The 21,398-nt window shown below is 38.8% G+C and overlaps 1 protein-coding gene and 1 long non-coding RNA gene across 2 annotated transcripts in view; one reads left to right on the top strand and one right to left on the bottom strand.

Annotated features, from left to right (window-relative positions):
* Positions 1–1,255: 1,255 nt before the first annotated feature.
* On the top strand, positions 1,256–19,829 carry abhd8a (abhydrolase domain containing 8a). Its single transcript, XM_007235560.4, has 5 exons — positions 1,256–1,634; positions 10,946–11,710; positions 12,572–12,742; positions 13,806–14,022; positions 16,125–19,829. Exons 2-5 carry the CDS (start codon positions 10,959–10,961, stop codon positions 16,383–16,385), a joined length of 1,401 nt encoding a protein of 466 aa, XP_007235622.2. The 5' UTR covers positions 1,256–1,634; positions 10,946–10,958; the 3' UTR covers positions 16,386–19,829.
* The window catches only part of LOC111194541 (uncharacterized), a 64,734-nt gene continuing 50,491 nt past the window's right edge, over positions 7,156–21,398 (bottom strand). The window contains exon 5 of the long non-coding RNA XR_007438885.1: positions 7,156–7,614. This is a non-coding gene — a long non-coding RNA (uncharacterized LOC111194541). The remainder of the gene's footprint in view (positions 7,615–21,398) is intronic.

Below are 21,398 nucleotides of genomic sequence, written 5' to 3'. Positions count from 1 at the left end.
AACTTTACTGTGATATTTTACCACAACAGGGTAAACAGCTTAAGCTCTCAGTCCCTTGAAAATAAAACAAAAGGTAATGTCCCTGCTGTCAAAGAATACTTATTTAAAAGGTGGAGTTATCCCAAAATGACAGCTAGACGAAGAATTCTTGGAACTAGGGATTAACCGATGTGGAAAGTCTGGACCAATATCCGATATTACACATGTATATACCTGTCAACGACGATATACACATACCGTAGTAAAACATTATAACTTTAAAACTAATACAATTAAATAAAGTTAGCTTAAATCAATTAATTTTAAAGTAGCACAGCCAGTCAATTTTTGGAGTGTGGGAAGCATCACTGAATACTTTTCATGAGTACAATAAATCAATTAGAAGATATCAGAAATTGTTTTTTGGGGTTATTTATGAGTTAAATGGAACACTTAATCTCAGCAAAAAGTGGGTGATAATTAGGAGCAGTTTTGTTCAACTTACGCTTACACTATAAATAAGATTCTTATTAGACTCTTGATGGGTCAAACGGACTAAGGTGCTGCCACTATGATCGGAAGATTGCTGGTTTGAATCCTATTCTTGTAGCTTGCCATCAGCTGCTGGAGCACTGAGAGAGCACAATTGGCAAAAAGAGGCGGTGGCTGACTTCACATGTATCAGAGGAGGCATATGCTTGTCTTTACCTTCCTGGTGTTGGGGCATCATTATAGTGATAGGGAAAGTCCTAATGAGTGGGTTGGGTAATTGGCATTGTAAATTAGGGAGAAAATGGGACACAAATTTGAAATTAAAACTAAAATAACATTCCTAAAAGATGTGGATGATATATATATATATATATATATATATATATATATATATATATATATATATATATATATATATATATATATATATAAATATATAGATGGAAATATATAAAAGAAAACAAAAATAAATATCAAGGCTAGAGCTTGTGTAATATTTTAAAATAAAACGCCTTCACATTATTCTGAAAACAATATAAGATTTACCACACTCTACCAAATAAAATATAGGTGAAGTAGAAACTTTAATGTGATGCATATTATTGACTATTTTTATTGTTAATTCTTTCTAATTCAGTGTAATAAACATGTACACAGTGTTAGCTGGTTAAAGACTGCTTGACTTGATTCACTGGAATCGTGCTGGGTCGAGCTTCTCTCCACCTTAGCAACAGAGCTGGAGCTGGGGCTCTTCTATTGGACAGCGCCGAACGACACGAGCCCTGCTATTGGTTACACGTCCTGTCAGTCAGGTCAGAAAGTAGCGGAGAGACCCGCCCCCCTCGCGGCTGCAGAAAACAAGGGCATTGGGTTGCTGTTGGTTTACCCGCCCGAGCTCTGCTGCTGCTGCTGCTGAGCGGGATGCAGCTGACCTGTGGAGGATGCTTGTGGACAACGAGCGCATCTTATAGCCCTATAGGACTGCTACTGAAGACTAATCCTTAGATGAAGGAACGATGCGAGGCGTATCTTGTCCTGTTTTTGTTTACATCGGCTAAAAAGCAGTTGATTGTATCCATCCCCTGCAGAAAACCAAGGCGCAGCCTGCAGAGACCCTACTACTACATCCACCCCTGTGCAGCATTATAGCAGCAGCTTCCCAGGTAAGCTAGAGCTGTGTGTATATATATATATATATATATATATATATATATATATATATATATATATATATATATATATATATATATATATATATATATATATTATTGAACAACATCAGAAAATGCATGCATTGAAAATCATATGTCAGTGTTAAGTTGTAGTCCTTGCAATGCAGTAGGACAGCCTGATGTACATACTGTAGTTAGCTAATATGCATGATGCATGACATATATTGTGTGTTTTATGTTTTTTATGTTCTTTTTCTGCTGAAGTATCATCAGATCCTGGAGGATGATACACTGGCACCCTCACACACACAGCTCATGAACTGACAGTACACTAGAGTACACTGCAGCTACTACCAGTACATAGGCTCACACACAACCTCAGCTGGATCCCAGCAATTCCTCTGGGCCCCCCTGCAGCAGTTGTTGATGTGGAACTGTACATCCAGGCTTGCTAAACTAGAGTACTACTGTACGCAGTGTTCCCAATGAGTGTTGCCCACACACACTAGTTGCGGGACTGCTCATCAATTCTGCATTGCTGCAGACTGAGGGAGGACACGTCAGAGGCTCATCCCACTATAGGTGAAAATATGGGCCAGTCCATTTTAAGATCTAATTCACATGCTCACACATCCTGGCACATCCCGAGGAGATGCGTGACCTGAATAAATCAGTGGAGTAAAACAGAAAACGGAAGCAGAAACTGCTATGCAATGTTTGGGATTAGAAACTTCCCAAAGGGTGTTCACCATGGGTGCACGACAGTTGTGTACTAATAAGTAATACTCCCTCAGAAGATTCATGCTGCAGAGATGATGTTGGAATGATGATACTATATATTGGACAGTTCTTGGTTGGTTTTGCTAGATGGTTGCTATGGTGTTGCTAGGTGGTTGTTATGGTACGAATACCATTAAGCAGAGTATGTTTCAAAATCTTCACAGATATTTCATGTTCCCTCAGAAGTTTCATGCTCATTTTGGAAGAGGCAGGATATTTCTGCTGATGTCAGACAGATTATGTACTGCACTATTTCACTGTTTCTAGGTGGTAAGCTGTTGTTAGGTGGATGCTATGGTGTTTTGCTAGTTGGCTGCAGTGATGTTGCTAGATGGTTGCTATGTTGCAGCAAGTCTCTGCAAATGTACAACCTAAAAGGACGAAAAAAGTACCTTTGAAAATGTAGAAGATTTTTTTTTTAAAGTTACTTAAATTGGATTTCCCTCATCCAAGTTCATAAGTTTTTAGGCCACATTTTTAAAACGTGGGACCTTTCTGTTGATGTTGGACTGATAATTGGTAAGGTGTTGTTAGGTAGTTGTTCGGGAGTTGCTATGTTGTTAATTAGGTATTGCTAGATGGTTGCTATGGTGTTGCAGAATAGGCTTTGGGAACTAGCTCAAAATAGACACTATTGTTCCACAATAATCGCACCTGGAACAATATTGGACAAAACTGTTATGAAGATAATAAATTAAGGGCAGTGGCAATGGTGGCAGGAAACTTGGTAGTAGTATATTTTGGCATAGCATAACTTCTGCACTTCCTGTTAGTAAAAATCGGGTTTGTGCATTAATTTTCTTTCAGCACTAACCTACCAAACTTGCAATAGTAAAGATAGTATATAGCTTATACGTTATAGTATTAATGTGAAGTATACAATTGGGATGCAGCCAATGTCATTCTCTATTTGTTCTCTATGTTTGTATGAATTAAAATATAAAATAATAAATTTAGGTCTTGTGGGTGTGGTCTTCTTTATTACAGAGTCATACTGTATATAATCACATACAGGGTTCAGAATTAGGTCCTTAAGGTGGTTTTCATCAGATAAGGAATATCTAAGATAAGTTCAGGAAACTGCAGCTGAAATTAAACTGAACCTCTAACTTGTACAGTCAAATTCAAGGTTGCCATATTGCTTTGTTTTTGCATGTGTCTAGAAAGTGCGTCACAGGTTCATGGGTTGCTGTTGTCGGGCTATGATTGACAGGCCCTTCTGCCTCTGCTGTCCTCACTTCTCTCTGGCTCCCTCTCTCTCTCCAGCCCCCTTCTGCCCTTCACTTTCTCCTTATCCATACAGCTCACCCACCAGTATCGATCAGTGTGCTAACTCCACTGTCTTAATGAGCTTCCCTGCACAGAGGAAAATCCTTTAGTCTGCCAAATTTACATGAGCCAGTGCCCTTCCCTCGTCTCAGTTTACCAGCGTCCCCTCTGGAATGTTGCTTTTGATGTTTAACTTGGTTTAAGCCTCCTTTGACACCAGCTAAAAAACTGGCAAAACTGGAATGGTACTGCAACAAGAGTAGCTTTGGCTCAACCACAGTAACAGTAAAAACACTGTACAATGTCTAAACTGTACATTTACTGTGTTCAGTAGTTTTGGACCAGGTGGGGTTACAGTCTTTGGAAAATGTGAAACTGTAATATACAACTAAATTATGTTTACAAAATCCATTGTATAACTTACAGTAGTTCCGTATAACTTACAGTAGTTACTGGATGGTTCCTAGATGGTTGGTAAGATGTTGCTTACTAGTTGGAATGATGTTACCAGGTGGTTGGCAAGGTGTTGCTTAGTGGTTGGTAAGGTGATGCTTTGTATCCTGGGAGTTCAAATGAATGATAATTTCCCTGAAAACCTTAATTAATATCAACAGCTAATTATTGTTTTCACCATCGTGCCAAATTTGGTGGTTGTAGCTTGAAAGAAAATTTTGAGATATTTTTGGTTAAAAGCTTACAGACACATTTTTTTTATTAATTCCTATTGGAGTATTTTGGCCCAACTAAATCAGAGGCTCCCTGTATGAGTATTTAAGCACTTATCCAAAATCTGTATACAAGCACACTGGCCTAGTTTAGGTCAAACAGGTCAGACTTAGAACGGTCTCAACATCCTTAAAATGGTAGGAGGGAAGAACAATTGTGTGTCGAATTAAATAATAATAGAATGATACACTGACAGTTAACAGATTTATAGAAATCAATAACTGTAATTGTTTTAAGCATCGTTAATCAGGAAAATGTTATTACATTTGCAGATATTTACATTGTTGCCTTTTTCTGAAAGCTGGCCAAACTGATGCTTCGTTATATAAGTCGGCTGCCCTCTTCCTGTCCACAGTATTGATTTTAGTTGGATATCTCAGCACAAAGTCCCTGTGCCAGCAGTGAATCGAGAAAATGCACAGCATCTGGAGGCAGGGGGGGTTCTAAACTTACAGCCAGAGACTTTTATCACATTCAGCATTGATGCTGCAACTACAGAGGTTGCTTCTTCTGCCACTGTATTTTAACCTAAATGTAATAATGTCATTTTCATGAATTATCATGAAGTGTAGTAACTATGTAGTGATCCTTTAATGCAGCATATTCTCATTTTGCATATAGGAATATATTTTATATTCACAGCAGAGCATGTATACATTTATTTTTGATTCTACAAGAACGTCTCGTACAAACTGGCAGGCGGTGACTCAGTGTGGCCTCTCTAATCCTTTTACTAGCACATAAATCACTTAAATAGTTGTAAATCTTCCAAAAAATATTATACATACACATCAGTGGGTTCCTGTGTTCTAAAAGTTAGTATCTAAAACAGATTATACCACTGACATACCCAAAAAACATGGGACAGGAACTGCAGCATATGTGTGTGGGATCTCCTGCGTAGAATGTGGATGTGATGTCTGCCCGAGTCACTTGTCTGTACACATGGACTATTCTAGATGCTGGAACTGTCTGCTGTGGGTGGTATAGTGCCTTCTGTGATGTATTCCTGCTACGCATGTGATGCTCTAGATTGAGGAATGCTGAATGCTCACACAAATTTGAAAATCGAATATCCCATCCATTCCATCCCATCCTCTCACTATCAGATCCACTCCAACTCCAATAATTCACTTAGACTTTCCATCAGTACACTGGCCAGAGTTCAGCCACATTCACAAGATAACATCTCACAACTTACAGAGGTGTGGACATTCTATAGCCGTACCCTGAGGTAACACTTCATGAACTGTTCACACACTGCTGTTACACGACTTTTGCCACGTCAGTGTGCCAAATACACCAAAAAAATTGGTTAACTTACCTTTGGTCATTTTTGGCATTTTCAACTCTTCTGCTAAAAGACCTTTAAGATTTAAACAGATTTAGTTTCCCCAATGCCTGTGTGAAGCGTTTTCGACTGGCCTTGAAGGGATTCTTCTCCTTCGTCACATACTCAATGACATTCTCACTGCTACAGTGACAGAGGAGGGATCAGATCTCATTAAATCAATGCATCTGATCGTTTTAGCACTTTGCCGTTCAGCAAGGACCTTTCGATCCCCCATCATTTGCCCACTGTCGTCCCTGCAAGCAGTTCCACAAAAAACTGGCCTAATTGTAAGCCCGAAAGACACTGAGCTCATCTCAACAAGCTTCCCTTAATGATGAATAATTTACAGACGAAAACCTCCCGTTTAGTCTGAATAATGTATGGCGCCCCACCATGAACCCAGGAAAACGAGTGGAGGTGGCTGGGAGCACGGGGAGATGAGGGCGGAGGTGGGAGGGGCAGAGAGACAAGGGTGGCTAGAGGAGAGAGTTGGGGAAAATTACAGAGAGGGAACGGGAGATGGTGTGGTGTTATTATGCTGTCCTAAGAATAAAGACAAACAGAGAGTGGGAAAGAGAGAGAGGATAGAACAGAGACACAGAGTCCTCTGAGAATTATTTATTATTTTCTTGACCTATTTATTTACTGTTTTAACCTTTTAATCAGCAATAGTCTTCTGTAAGATGTGAGCTAATCTGAATTTAAACTAGTCTTTGTAAGATAGCCATTGAATACATTCATATTTAAAAATATATTTAATTGAGAAGTGTCTCCCTAATTAAATAAAAAGGGAAAAGTATGTTTCTTAAACAAAAATGAGTGCTAAAGCAATTCCGAATTGGTTTTTAGGTGTTTGTTGGGGGGTTTCTAAGTGGATGCTTTGCTGTTTTAGGTGATTGCATTACAGTTACTAGATGGCTGATATGAAGTTCCAAGTGGGCGACTTGTAGTTCCATGGCGGTTGCTATGCTGTTACTAGGCAATTGATATCAATGATATCCCAGATGGCTGCTGTGTAATTGATTAGTGATTGCTAACCAGTTGCTATGCTGGTCAAAGCTGTTGTTATGCAGCTATTGTGGAGTCATGCAGGTATGCAGCAAGTTGCAATGCTATGCTGTTTCACGTAGTTCCTATTCTGTTGCAGGGTGGTGGCTATGCTGTTTCACATGGTTGCTATGCTGTTGCACGGTGGTTGCTATGCTGTTTCACATAGTTGCTATGCTGTTGCAGGGTTGCAGCTATGCTGTTTCACGTGGTAGCTATGCTGTCGCAGGGTGGCGGCTATGTTGTTTCACGTGGTTGCTATGCTGTTTAACGTGGTTGCTATGCTGTGGCAGCAATGCTGTTTCACGTGGTTGCTGCAAACTGCAAGAAAATGTACAAAGGGTTTCCTTTAATTTGAAGAACTATTTGACCTTCCTATGATTTACTGCTTAATCTTTCAAATGGTTCTGAAATATCTTGGTAACATATAGAACCATTCCTTCCAATTAAGAATCATGCAAACTGTTTGTAATGTGCACTTTTAGGTTAATTGCCCCTTTACTATTCTGTACGATTTTTTAAATAAAACTAGTAAAGCTGCACTTACAACTTGATATGAGTAAAATAAGCTCAAGCTAAAGAAAAAAGGGAGCCTGACTGGGACTTCGTTTCTCAGCTTGCTGTTCTAACTGCTCTGTTTGATAGCTGTACCTTGGCAGAACCCATCTATCCGCATCTGTCTGCTGTTAGTCATCTCACTGTCAGCTCTCATCAGCACTCTCAGCATCCAGGAGTCAGTCTGGGTCCAGTCCTGTACACACGGGACACACAGGCTGCTGCAGTCTGCTGACTAATGCTGCGCTGCGCCCGCCGATGCTGCAGGTAAAGGCAACACCCAATCAATACAGAAATTAATACGTCAAATCTTTTATATAAGCCAAACTATAACCGCTGGGTTACATAAGGGGGGACCCTATGCTCTGCACAGGCTTCATTTTACCTCTTCTTAATTAACCTGACCCTGCACAAGAGGGGCTTGTTAATTAGTTAATGCACTGGGTATAAATTAGGTGTGATCGATAAGGGAAAGCACAAAATCCATGCATTAGGATTATGTAGAGCCCATCTAATTAACCTTTCAAAATGAGTTTAGCTTAAAGCTGAAATGTATAATTAAAATACAACATATAACAATTTTTATGTTAAACACAAGACAAACACTGAGCTTTCTGATGTTCACAAAGCAGGTAAAAGTGTCGCCTAAACACTCACTTCCTTGGTTTGCTTTCTTGGTTTTCTTTTTATATTCCTATATTATATTACAGCCACACCCTCCTATTGCTGTGTTTCTTCACTGCTGCCCATAATGTTCTATTCTTCTCAGTAAACATCTTAATGTAACGGTCACTTTAAGTACCTTAGATGAGGCGCATGCGCACTAGAATTCTAATACTGTACGTACAGAGAGAGAGAGTGGAGATATGATCCGACATGGACGCATGGTGGTTAGCTCTAGGTTGTAGCCTGTGTTTTCTGCCTACTGTGTTATCCTGGATTGTGATGGGTGAACTGTGGGTGCTCCCCAGCCCAATAAAAGGTCTTCATTACACTGCACCGGCTGTCTCCCGTGTGTTTCCCTATGGAGGACAGGGCAAGTAGCTATCCACCAGTAGCCTCTCCCCCCACCAAGGAGCATTCGCCCACCGGCCCAGCCATTACAAATATCATTCCCTGAAATAACGTGCCATATCACCCACCCCTAATTATCACATCAGGGTACTACTTTTTTGCTGTTTTTAGGAGAAGAAAAATTCACACTGTTCTCATTTCCCATTATAGATATACTAGAGACAGATTATATCCAGTATCATTTATTTTATTGTAATACTGGAAAAATTGAGATATATGCATTATTAGTATCTTGACACATTTTTATTTTATTGCAGTATTGGGTCGACAGCAAACCCATAGCGTGTGAAAAAGATTGAATTGTGGTCACTTTTAGCTGCTGTGTGAAAGTGCAGGGAAAGTGTCAAAATTGATTTTCTCATCAAACCTGTTGTTTTAGATTTCGATGTTTATTCTTTTCAGTCAATCACCTGAAAAATGAGAACATTTACACTCCTATAAATGAGAATGCTTTCAAACTTGCTGTAAAAAGGGCCTGTTATTCAACGATGGCCACTACTTTGGTTTGACATTGCAGCCACACCCTTCTGTGGCCATGTTGGGCCATTGTTGCTTATTGGATATGTTCAGAATTTTTTAATACCACATATGAAAATGACCCAAATTGTAAACGGAAAACTGCTACTAAACCGTTTATTTAAAAATGCTGAAGTGTATACTACTTTCTAATCACTTCTCACACTAATCAGAACTGAAAACCCATTGCCAATGTCAACCAACATGCAGCAGTTTCAATGTGATAATTATATAACATCAAGTGCTCATCCTTTTTGTCCGATATTTGATTCGGTCTGCATTGCTGTCTGCATGTCTATTTCTGAGTTGACCGATACAATCTACGCCCTCTAATGGACGAACAGCTGCACACGCTGGAAAGTCGTGACTGGACACCAGAGGGCTGGCAAGCACAAACCCTTTTATTGAAACTCAAGCCTGGCTCCAGTATAGCATTCATCCCAATGGCTGGCACTGGGGCAGTCATGTGCTTTGGGCCACGTTCTCTATTAATGCCCATGGGAAGCATGGTGGAAGAGCCCAGGCTATTATTAGACTGTGTCTAGGTCAGAATGTAAATCATTGTGTCTTCACTGCTACAAACACCACAGTGGTTGTGCTACAGGCCTCCTATTGTCTTACCGCATTCGCTTAGCTAATGCGAATCAGATCTGAGGTCATTTATGTGGGTGAATGTTTGGTCTTCATTGCTTTTGCCTGCAGTACACGGTGGTGGGTGTTAAATCCAGAACTTGACGAATGGTGTTCGGTATTAAAGAGAGAACAGCAGAGAAATGTTCCTAAAGCCAAATCCTCATCTGCCCTAAGCTCTGGAGATGAGTGTGGACTTAAAGCACCCCGAAAGCTTTTCTGCACTGAATGTTTTGTTGTGGCTGTGAAATTGCTTACGCTCTGCAGACTGACACAAACTGTCAGGCACCACATCAGCAACTGCGCGCAGCCTCTTTTGTGTGTCTCATTGTTCCTGTGTTCCATGTCTGTAGGGCTTGTCACAGTGGACTATACTGTGAAACGACAGCTTCATGCCAATGCCACTAAATTATAAACTAGGTCAAGAACTTATTGAGGTATTTTCTTTCTTTGAGGTATGCTCCTTTGAAAGGTATTGGTTGAAACTGGATGGTTTGCTGCTAATAGGGAATTCAAATGGAAAACAGAAATTTGTGGTGGGGGTTTGTTTAAAAGGCCAAAATGTAATAAAATTAAATATTTGGCCAAAGACTAAATATTGTTTTACAGTTTTTTTTTTTATAAATTTTGCCCCCTTTTTTAACTGTTGCATAAATTAAATAGTAAATACAAAATTAAACTGCCTAAATGTATTTTGCCCTATTTTACAGAAAAAATAAAAAAATACAATTTAAAAATATTTAATGAACCCTAAACATTTACCTCAGAAGTGCTATTCTAAAAGTATCTCAGCAGTAAAATTGTAGTCATAAATATATATTAGCAATGCATTTTTACATTGTAAAGCTTGTAGCTTTCAGCTCAAAAACAGAGATTTTTCTGTTGTTTGTAGCTTATGCATCTTATAATGCTTTTCACCAATAACATGCCTGTCCTGTTTATTTCCATTTAAGAGCTTTATTATTAGGTACTAAGGTGTCCTTCCTACATGATGAAGAACTTTGAGAAGTAACTAAAAGTTGTAACTAAAACAGATCATTAACAGGGACTGGTTTAAACAATTACAGTGATAGACGCATTAAGGATTTGAATGAACTCCATATTATGCAGTGTTTAAATCTGTAATTTGACTATTTGTTGCTGTTCTGTAATCAGGCTGTTGGGACCCAATCAGGGTGTGGTGGTCCTAAGACAATCATTAATGGTTTTTATTTCAGGTCCTGCTGAAGACTGGTATAGCACAATGGGATCTGACTTCTCTGGTTTGATTTCAGTGACTTGTTATATCAATGGTGTTCCTATCTTGTGTGTATGAGGACAGCAGTGTCGTCTGTTCTGTGTTAATAATCAGGACTTATATGCTTCTGTGCAGGTAAACCGACACCATGTTGACTAGCATCACCGAGAGTCTCCTCTGCTGTCTGACGGGCAAGACTACCAGTGTGGTCCTACCTGTGGAGTCTTCTGATTCTGGTCCTGCTGATGGCTTTGAGTTTGTTGAGGTGAAGCCGGGCCGTGTCCTGAGGGTGCGGCACATCCTACCTGAGCGCCCGGATGCCACTGAGCCGAAACCAGAGCAGAGCTCCATCATCCACTGCAAGCGCAAGATAACCGTGTACCGCAATGGGCAGCTGGTGATCGAGAACCTGGGCGATGTCCTGCACTCTGAAATCCTGCAGTGCCAGAACGGAGATGTGGAGCAGTGCAGCACCGTGGAGGTAGAGTTAGCTGACTACTCCACTGCCCCATCTTCTCCCGACCCCAAACCTGCGCCTCCACTTCCAGTCTCAGACCAGCAGAGGCCTGCACCCCCACCCAGGAGACGCAGGCGGAAGCCAAAGCGCACTGTTGCCATCGATTCAGAGCGCCACATCACCAGCTGTAAGGGTACACATTCGGACGTAGCCCTTTTCTTCATCCACGGTGTTGGGGGCTCGCTTGACATCTGGGGTCGCCAGCTGGACTTCTTCTCTAGGCTGGGCTATGAGGTCGTTGCCCCCGACCTGGCAGGGCACGGAGCCAGCACAGCCCCACAGATAGCAGCGGCTTATACCTTCTACGCTCTGGCTGAAGATCTGCGGGCAATATTCAAGAGATACGCTCGTAAGCGCAATATCCTCATCGGCCACTCGTATGGGTAAGAGTATGTTTTATCATTTGCCACAAGCTGTTGATAAATTTGACCCAGTGTTTAATGTAGGATTTTTCTCCTGTTATTTAGAGAAATAAATGCCATGTTCAAGTTCATTTTTGGTCTAAATTTCATTTGAATTAAGTGAAATAATCATTCAGCATTATTTATGATGCTTGGTATCAGTTTTCTCAGTTCAATACTTCTTTATAAACTGTTTTCCATCTGCCTTTCTCTGTGCATATTTTAAGTCACTTGTGATTGACTTTGGTTTTAATTTGGCTTTAATTTAATGTAGTACTGTCAAAAATTGCTTGTTGTGGTGCGCCAAGACATCGTTTATAGTGTCAAGAATCTTTTAAAATGTTCTTTCAAATTAAAAATCCTCTGCAGAGTTTTATAACTACAACTGTACAAAATTGAAAGTAGTTAAGGCTGGGAAACACTGAAAATACTGTGGTCTCAGATATTTGCTTATTTACATGATAACATTACTGTTCTTGTAATGAAAATGTATAAATCATCAATTACCAATTTGTAGCATTAAAATAGTAGTAGCTGCCACATTACTGCTTGATTTTTGTCCATAAGCATCCATCACTTGTTAGCTTGTTACTTGTTAGATAATTTCAGTCTTATAGCTCCTGTACTTCACTTAAAAGGCAAACATACCTTTGCTGATCAGCTACACTAAAGATAAGGAAAGACAACTGTTGTATTTTTCAAGTATCTAAAGAACTGGTAAATGATACAGACATATAAGCCAAGTAAAATATACTGTTTAGTTCTTCATCTTCACAATATTTTATTTTCTTAGAAGAAATGCATTGAATTAGCACCTTTCCCCTTATGTGTTTTGTGCTCCAGGGTATCGTTCTGCACGTTCCTGGCACACGAGTACCCTGAGCAGGTGCATAAGGTGGTGATGATTAACGGGGGAGGCCCAACGGCACTCGAGCCCAGCCTGTGCTCAATCTTCCAGCTACCCTCCTGCGTCCTGCACTGCCTGTCCCCCTGCCTTGCCTGGAGCTTTCTCAAGTATGAAGCCATTCTGTACACTCTTATTAAACCACATGCACGGGGATTTAAACAAGTGTTAATAAGTGTGAATAAGTCCTGGTCAAACAGCGTATACACTTATAGACAGTTAAATGGAATCACTGTAAAAACATATCCATGGTAAAACCATGCTAGTAAAAGACTGTAAACTGTAAAAAAAATTATTTGACTGTGAAATATTGTAAATACATACAGTACATCAGTGAAAATACTAAAAAATACACTATTTTAATGTTGAGTTCAATTTAAGTCCAACTCTTAATGGAAACATTTATATATGTTCCATAATTTTTATATACCAGCTGTAATTTTTGTATTTATTGTTTTGTGAAGAATACATTTTGCCACACTTAAATGTACTAACCATTAGTATACTTTGCAAAACAAAAGATGTCAAATCTTTAAAAACAGCTGGTAGAGGTGGCTGACAGAATAAAAATATATAAATGGTCAGAACTTGGGTTGGACAATATGACCAAAAGTATAATTGCAATATATTTCAATTTGATAGAATTGCAGTAATGATATAATCATATAAACATTGAAATATCGGACATGTGTATAAAAATCATGTTACAATTAATAAAACATTTTCTATTATGAAACATACTGATATAGAATTATTGTCCAACCCTAGTCAAAAGGTATAAGGCATTTCAGCATAATTTTTGTGCAACCTTAAATATTATTCCAAAACAGAATAACTACAGTGTCACTGTGGTATTCTATGTTCTTAATATACTGCATTGTTAATTAAAGCCTGTTAACTACCTTATTGCTCGGTTTATTTGTTGGACATGCCTTGGGCATTCAGCTTAATGTCAGTGCTCTAATAAAAGCTTATTTGGAGATCATTACAGCTTGTTAAAACTATTGCACAGTATTTTACATTCAATGTTATTACACTGCTCTCGTTCCCTCGGCATCTCTTGCTTGTTCTCTGAGTCGCTATCTCTCTCTGCTCGTCGCTATTCTATGCTAATCTTTCTCATCTTTGTCTCTCTTTTTTAACACTGTCTCCATCTCTCTCTCTGTCTCTCAGGGCTGGCTTTGCCAGGCAGGGCGCTAAAGAGAAGCAGCTGCTGAAGGAGGGAAATGCCTTTAATGTGTCTCCGTTTGTGCTGCGAGCCATGATGAGTGGTCAGTATTGGCCAGAGGGAGATGAGGTGTACCATGCTGAGCTCACTGTGCCCATCTTGCTGGTGCACGGCCTCTACGACAAGTTTGTGCCAATGGACGAGGACCAGCGTATGGCTGAGGTACAGTGTGTTCTTGTATACTGTAGAGAAATGGCAAAAATGTGAAATTCTATCCTCATTATACAGTACTCTCATCCAAAAAACTGTTGCAATTGTAAGGAATGAGCCGACAAAAATGAAATTAAATTGGTGGGTAGGTTTGACATTGCAAATGAATGTCATGCAAATGAAAGTGACAAGCAAGTACAAGCCTTATTGTACTGACTGACTATATAAGGTCATCCCATTGTGTGATATTACCATAGCATGCTGATGGCGGCAGTTGTTAGAAGAGCCGTCATATTAGTGCCAACACCATTGGCAGTCGGCTGCACAATGCAGGACTACATGCATAAAGACCATTTACAACGACTACCCTTAACATCAGGCCAATATTTTCAGGAAATTCAAAGATGTAGTGCCAGAAAGTCATGAAGTAACTTAGAATGATAGCAGGTCATCTTAAGTGATGAGTTTCAAGTTTGTCTTTGTGGAGTCGACCATTAAATCCATGTGTGAAGGCCAGATCACATTTGGTCTTTATTACTGGCACTCAGGACAAGATTGAGAACCTCTACAGTTCATACTTACACATGAATTTAACACTACTTTTTTGTGAAGCTCAATAGATCTTGCCCATATCAGTCTACATTTTTTTAGACTTTTTATTCCTTCTTTATTCCTTTTATTGCAGTCTGACACTTCCTTCTTGGTTTCACTTTTTTGTGACAATAAGTGTATATCTTCATATAGTAAAGTAATGAGAAAGTGGTAAGACCAGCATCCAGCACACTATTGTACTAGAGTTGTGTCAAGACTCCATGGGTGGTGAGAACAGTCTGAACAACAGGACCAGTGTAAAGCCTACCCTTGGTTCAGGAGCATTACGCATGTGCAGATGTCAGTGCAGAACAGGCAGATGTGTACTGGTTGAAACAAAAGCTTTTTATTGTACTGAAGAGAGGAGATCTCCTTATACGGAAACTCTGCACAACATTAAGCATGTCAGAATTATTTATTCTAAACATGACAGGTATTAAAAATGTAAGACGTATGTTAAACATTGCTTGATTGGGGTTAAAGTTGGCTGAGTGGACCAGTACAGTTTTGTACAGTGTGGCAGAAAAGCAATTACTGAGCTCTTTAGTGTAAATCATCACGGGAGAGCACATTCATTGGTCAGAGAATGAGATATTCTTCCTTTAGCAGTGCTTTTGAAAAATGTACAATACTCTCCGGCCGAACTGAAATGGCCCTGTATTCCCTACAGTGCCCTAGATAGATCTTGAGCTAATAGCTTTTGCTGGCTGTGCAGTGTAGTATATGACAAATCCAAAGCCACTGTGAGCAAAGGCACTTATGTTTCCTGCAGTTCTTGCATTGTTAGCATCTGGCATCACTGAGCAACTGTACATGAATCGTTGATTGTTTTGAAAGGGATGCTCTGAAATGTTTTTTTTTTTTTTTTTTTTAAGAAAAAGAAACCAGAAAATCTTAAATATTTGGCAGAAGGCCAAGTACTGAACAGTTGTTGCAGGTTTTTTTATTAGATTTGTGATTTTTTTTTTATTAAATATTTTTAAAAGATAAAATATTTATTGAACACTGAATAATTTCTAACATACATTTTTAATAGTTAACCTCAGCAGCTTAATTCTAGTCACACATTTAGCTAGCCAGCTACCTCAGCAGTCAGATTTTTGTCTTACATTTACCTCAGCCTTGCTCTTTATAAATATTTTACTCATTTAGAAAGAGAAAGGCAGCCACTCTTTTGGTAAACAAAAAAAATCTAAGGTTTTCCTATTGTTACTACCCTCAGCTGAAAAACAGCCAGTTCGTGAAGAGGTAGTAAACAGAATAAACTGATGCCTAGTATGATAAGTAATGCTGAACATTTTGTTTCATGTAATTTATGTTACTTAAACCTGCTGTTTTACAGCAGATTCTAACATTAGGGGAAACACTGCAATATGACATAAAATGAATAACAAAGTGTTTGGTATAAATAATGTGGTCTTTTCACATTATTTTTGTCTGAATACTTTGGTTGCCAAATATTCTGTGCATCCCTGTTGCAAAAATAAGTTAACCAAAAACTATTTGCCTCTATTTAATTCCAGATTCTCCTCTTTGCCTTCCTGAAAGTGATAGAGGAGGGCAGCCACATGGTCATGATGGAATGCCCTGAAACGGTAAATACACTTCTTCATGAATTTTTCCTCTGGGAACCAGATGTCTCCGGAAAGGATTCAGCCTCCAAACCAACTTCTGACCAAACCGCAGTGACAAATGCCACAACTGTCGCTCCAGTCGCCACTACACTCAGCACGACTGAAGAAACCACCGGGACGCCCAAATCCAACAAGCCTCTAAAAAAATAACCAACTAGGATTGGTGTTTTTTTTTTGGGGTAAACCAGAATCTGAAGGCTGTTTGACGACAGGCGGTACCGAGTCGAACGTTCACCCAGGCTTAGCGCTGTTTTTTGGAGGTGAAGTTTGAGCTGAAGGTTCTGAAGGATGTTGCACCAGGGCGGCTAGGAAGGTATGTGTGCAGTGAGACTCAACAATGCCAATAGTGACCAGAGGATAAAAGAAAGGAAGGAAAGCTTAAACCCAGTTTAAGACTAGAAATGACAGTTTATTAAATAAAAAATCGTTGGCTTCACTTCTCTCTGCTACCTTTGGACATATATCTTTCCTTGTTGTGTCGTCGTCTAAACAAAAGAAGTGGAGCTCCGCCCAGTGGGCTCTTTAAAGTGCTTGGGCTCTGACTGGACCAAACTGAAGCAAATCAAAACAGAAAGGTTCTGAAATGATCCGGGCTGGACTTTAGTTCGGAGGAGGCCGGTCTCTATGCTCGTACAGTGCTTGTGAATCTATTGTGTGATCTATTGTTCCCGACCCAGACCACGTGAACACGTCAAAGAGGGGGAAACAGAAAATCCAGTTTCAGTCCACGTCTAAGTGTGTCGTGTTTTTATACATGCCCTTCGCTGGATGAACGCTGTTATCTGTCCAGAGTAATAGCAACTTAGTAATAACAACAATAATTCTCTTATAAGAAAAAAATGGATATTAATACAGTAGTGCAATTGTCTTCCTGTGTTAATGTGCCCACAACAGCCCCCAGAGGACTGGAATATAGGGGGGAGGCTGGGGGATGAGAAGTGGGATGGAGACGTTCATCAAATTCCATAAAATTTTAAAATAACCCACCTTGGTGTCCTCATAAAGCTTAAAATATTCAAAATATTGACATAAACATAAATATATTTAAATATGCATATATATATCATATAGGTATAATATATGAATAGCCATATATATATATCCAACTATATATTTCCCCATTTAATGAATGTTGACCAAAACAAGTAAAAAAACATCTACAAAGCTGTGCATGATAAAGATGGGGGGAAAAAAACGTGAAAAAAAAAATCACATGTGCCCGACAAGCAGAAAATTGTGTCAGTAGGAGAGCACCCATGTTTCCTAGCAACCAGGAATTAGAGGAAAGCAAAGATGAATGAGACATAGCTGGCAGTGGAGCGCCGCTAAAAGATGCTGTTGCTGTGCCAACGATGATATGATTTTGGTGCTGTCATAAAACACACACACACACACAGGAAATAAGCTAACACACACCACAGTACTGCTAATGTAGCTCACAGATACCAATATGCCAGTACCAATCTTCCTCTTGCAGTGCAACCTCAACTGGTAAAACTGTTTGGGTTGCTAAGACTGGACAATACTTCGATATCAATATATATCGCCATAGAAAATAAGAATAATGGTGATATGATTTTTAAACTTCAAGTTTCAATATCACTCAAAACTAGAGTTGTGTATTGACAAAAAAACTTGTTGATGTGATACATATCATAAGACAGGGATTATGGTTCAATTCTTTGAGATACAGTGAGATACTGTAAACAAGGTTAATTGTTATCCAATCAGAACAGTGCGATCTAAAGACACTGCTGAAAAAATACAAAACTGCTGTCTTCTGTCAATCTTTATATGAACTAATAATTAACAATCAGTACTGTGAAAATCGGTACGATATAGAAAAATGCAGTAATATTTTCTTACACACCTATAATAATAACTAAGGAGCAGAATATCTAATATAAATATCATTACACACAGCAAGACTTACTCTATTGAACCAGTGCAATATCTGCAAACCTGTCATCAACAATAAGCAAGTAATCCAGCTTTGTTGACTTAGACCTAGACTGTTGGCTCTAGTGGCCTTAACTACAACGCTACTGGCAATGTCAGTATGATGCATGATGACATACATCACAGGCAATGGCTTTACACTGTTCATATCAATACCTGAATTATATTGTATCAACCAAAATTAAGAAATATATTGTGATATATTTTTTGGCCATATCGTTCAGTCCTACTTAAAGAAATAAGCTACTGAAAACCCCAACTGGGATCACTCAGATGTGAACACAAACTGATGCAATTTGGTCAAAAATAGGCCATGTTACAGTGCACCACTTCTCAAAGTAAACAAAACCAGACAGGCAGGCAGTCCAAGCAAAGCGAGAAGCAAGGCTACTTCCAGACACAGGTTGCCATGGGCAACGGACAGGCAAAAAGCCCATCTGGTCAAAAAGCTGCAGGCCTGGTCTTTGTAACTGGGGCGCTATTTGAGATCATTGCATTCTAGAGGAACACAAGGCATCACAGGATTCTGTCAGCTCGTCTGGGGTTAATGCAGCAAATGCAGTGCAAAATGATGAGAAATGAAAGAACAAGAGGCCAGAACAGACATCATGTGATCATAATATGTTTGCAGATCTGTTCTGGGAATTCTCTGGACTGGTGGATTATTATTATTACTACTGGATAATGGATAATTGCTGGTCTGAAAGTATTGGTGCAGTACAGTTGTTTTGTTTTTTTAATGCCAGTAAATGCAAAACTTTAAAAGAAATATACCATACCACAGTACAGGGTGAGTCAAAAGTCTGAGAATACCCTTTTATTTCAGAAATGAAAGGGAAAATGACATATCTGAATAACCCAGAAAATAATCATTAAGGTGGCCTATCTTTAAAGCTATTTCCGAAACATGGTCGGCATCTTAAAAGTTGCCATATTTCATTTCTGAAATAAGGATAAGGGTGTCCTGCGTCTTTCGACTCACCCTGTAGATCATGGTTATTAATGTAGCTCAAAAATCTGCATCCTTCCAACAAAAACAAGTGACTTAACTGCACAGCTTTAAACAGATTCAAGAGTATTTAAATCAGTTCATATAGGTTATCATGGCTTGGCTCCAATAAAATATGATTCGAAGTAGGCAAATTCCACCTGTCCACTTAAAGTTAAATAAAATCCTATTTATATTCCGTTTTCACACACAAAAATAAATATGACAGTTTTAAATTATGTAACCATCACTGCCCACATAAGGTTATTATATGCATTCTTTACATAGGAATGGATGTTACGCAGAACATCCTTTAGTGGGCAGTACAGAGTCATTATTCTGACATTCACAAAAATAAAAAAATAAAAAACGTTTCAACGGTTCAGGAGGACATGATAATAGATGTATTCCAAAATGAAGGCTGCAGTCTAGGTGGGCCACTATGTCAGGCTGTTCCAAAGTAGAGTGGAGTTGTATTAGGTGGAGAAATTTGAAGTTTGCAACCAATGTATACTTTACCCACAGTTCTCTACTCACATTTAACATAGAAAAATTAGAGAAAAAAAATTACCCGAAACTTTAAAAATGGAAAAAAGACTTTTTTTTAATATTAATATATTTTAACACAAATTAATCATTGTACCAAGAGTAAATTGTACCAAATTACTCTTTGTAGGACCATCCAACTATGCAACTATGAGTGCAGCTCATGCTTTGGAATACAGCTAATGTGTTTAGCACAAAAAAAAGAGGTATCAAAGGTGCAAACAGCTGTGTAAAATATTCAGAAAGGTCCATCTCTGCCAGAGTTCTTCTTCGTCATGCCCAAAATATCAGTGGTTGGGTTACGTTTTAACTGTTGGCTACACTGCCCCAGCAGTTTTCACTGATAATGCTTCATTGCATCCGTATCCATAAGCTGTGCACAAAAACGGATGAAATGAACAAAGAGTACTGTATTCATATTTAACATAAAAAATTACCTTACAACATTTTAGAAGCTCTAGGTCTAGGTGAAGTTGGTCAAAGTTGTGCTTTCCAAAAATATATAACATCCCAGTGTCGACTACAGGACGATGGGTTTCCATTCTCAGTCTTGAGTTTCTTGAGTAGTTTTTTTTATCTTAATCTAAGTAAGTTTATCTTCCTTGCCACTCTAAATAAGAAGGTTCGAAGATAGGCTGCACGATATTGGAGAAAAAAACTGACATTGCAATAGTTTTTTTTCTGCTGTAAATATTGGGATATAAACAAATATGGAAAAATTTACTCAAAAAGATCAAACCCAAAGTCAACAGAAGTCAATGATCCAAGGTCACAACATTATGATATTATTAATGCATTCTGAGTATTCAATATTGGAATAAAATAAATGCCTCTGATAGATTTACCATGAAAAATAAGAACAGTGAGAATTTTCCTTTTGGATCAAGCATCAAAAATGTTGCATTTAATTAAATTACCTTACATGACAATTGACCACTCCAACATTGCAGTGGCAATACTAAAATGATATATTGTGCCGCCCTAGTTATAAGTACCGTGTAATATTGCAGTATGAAGCTTCAGTTGCATTATGATGAATCATGTTTTGGAGCAGCATCAGACTTGCCCTAATCTGTTAGAAATGATTCAGATTTAATTTCAGCAAATGCTGTCAGTCAAGTTATATACTATTCAAGACTTACGCAAAGCATTAATAAAGATAATTACTCCCTCGGGCAGGAGTTATATGTGAAATTGATTTGCAGGTTTGCTAATTAGGTATAGACCAAGATGTTAACGCCACTGATTAAGGACTGATTTTGTTTGATTATGTGCAAAGGAAAAGGTACAATAATGCAGTGCCATTTTCTATAGACCACTGACTGAAACCCACTGCCAGTGTAAAGATGCATTTTATCATCAGTCATGTTATAAAGATCCAAACATCAGATATAAATTCAGTTTTAAAAGCTGAAACGGTAATGCATATGCCAAATATGATTATGAGTGCAAGTGTGAACCTTTGAAAAAAGTGGAAATATATAAAGATCTAACCATATTATGTAAATGCCTTCTTTACTAGTTCTAACAACGATCTCAAAACTATGGAACGAGAGGCTTTGAGAATATGTGATGCGATACAATCAAACGGCCGTTCATCATGTGATGAACATGAATGAAGACTGTCAGCACTGTTTGAAAGGACTGCTTACGGTAAGAAGGTGTTGAAG

This window comes from Astyanax mexicanus, chromosome 4 (genome assembly GCF_023375975.1).
Source record: "Astyanax mexicanus isolate ESR-SI-001 chromosome 4, AstMex3_surface, whole genome shotgun sequence".
Classification (NCBI taxonomy): Eukaryota; Metazoa; Chordata; class Actinopteri; order Characiformes; family Acestrorhamphidae; genus Astyanax; species Astyanax mexicanus.
This window is presented reverse-complemented; position numbering and strand designations above follow the sequence as displayed.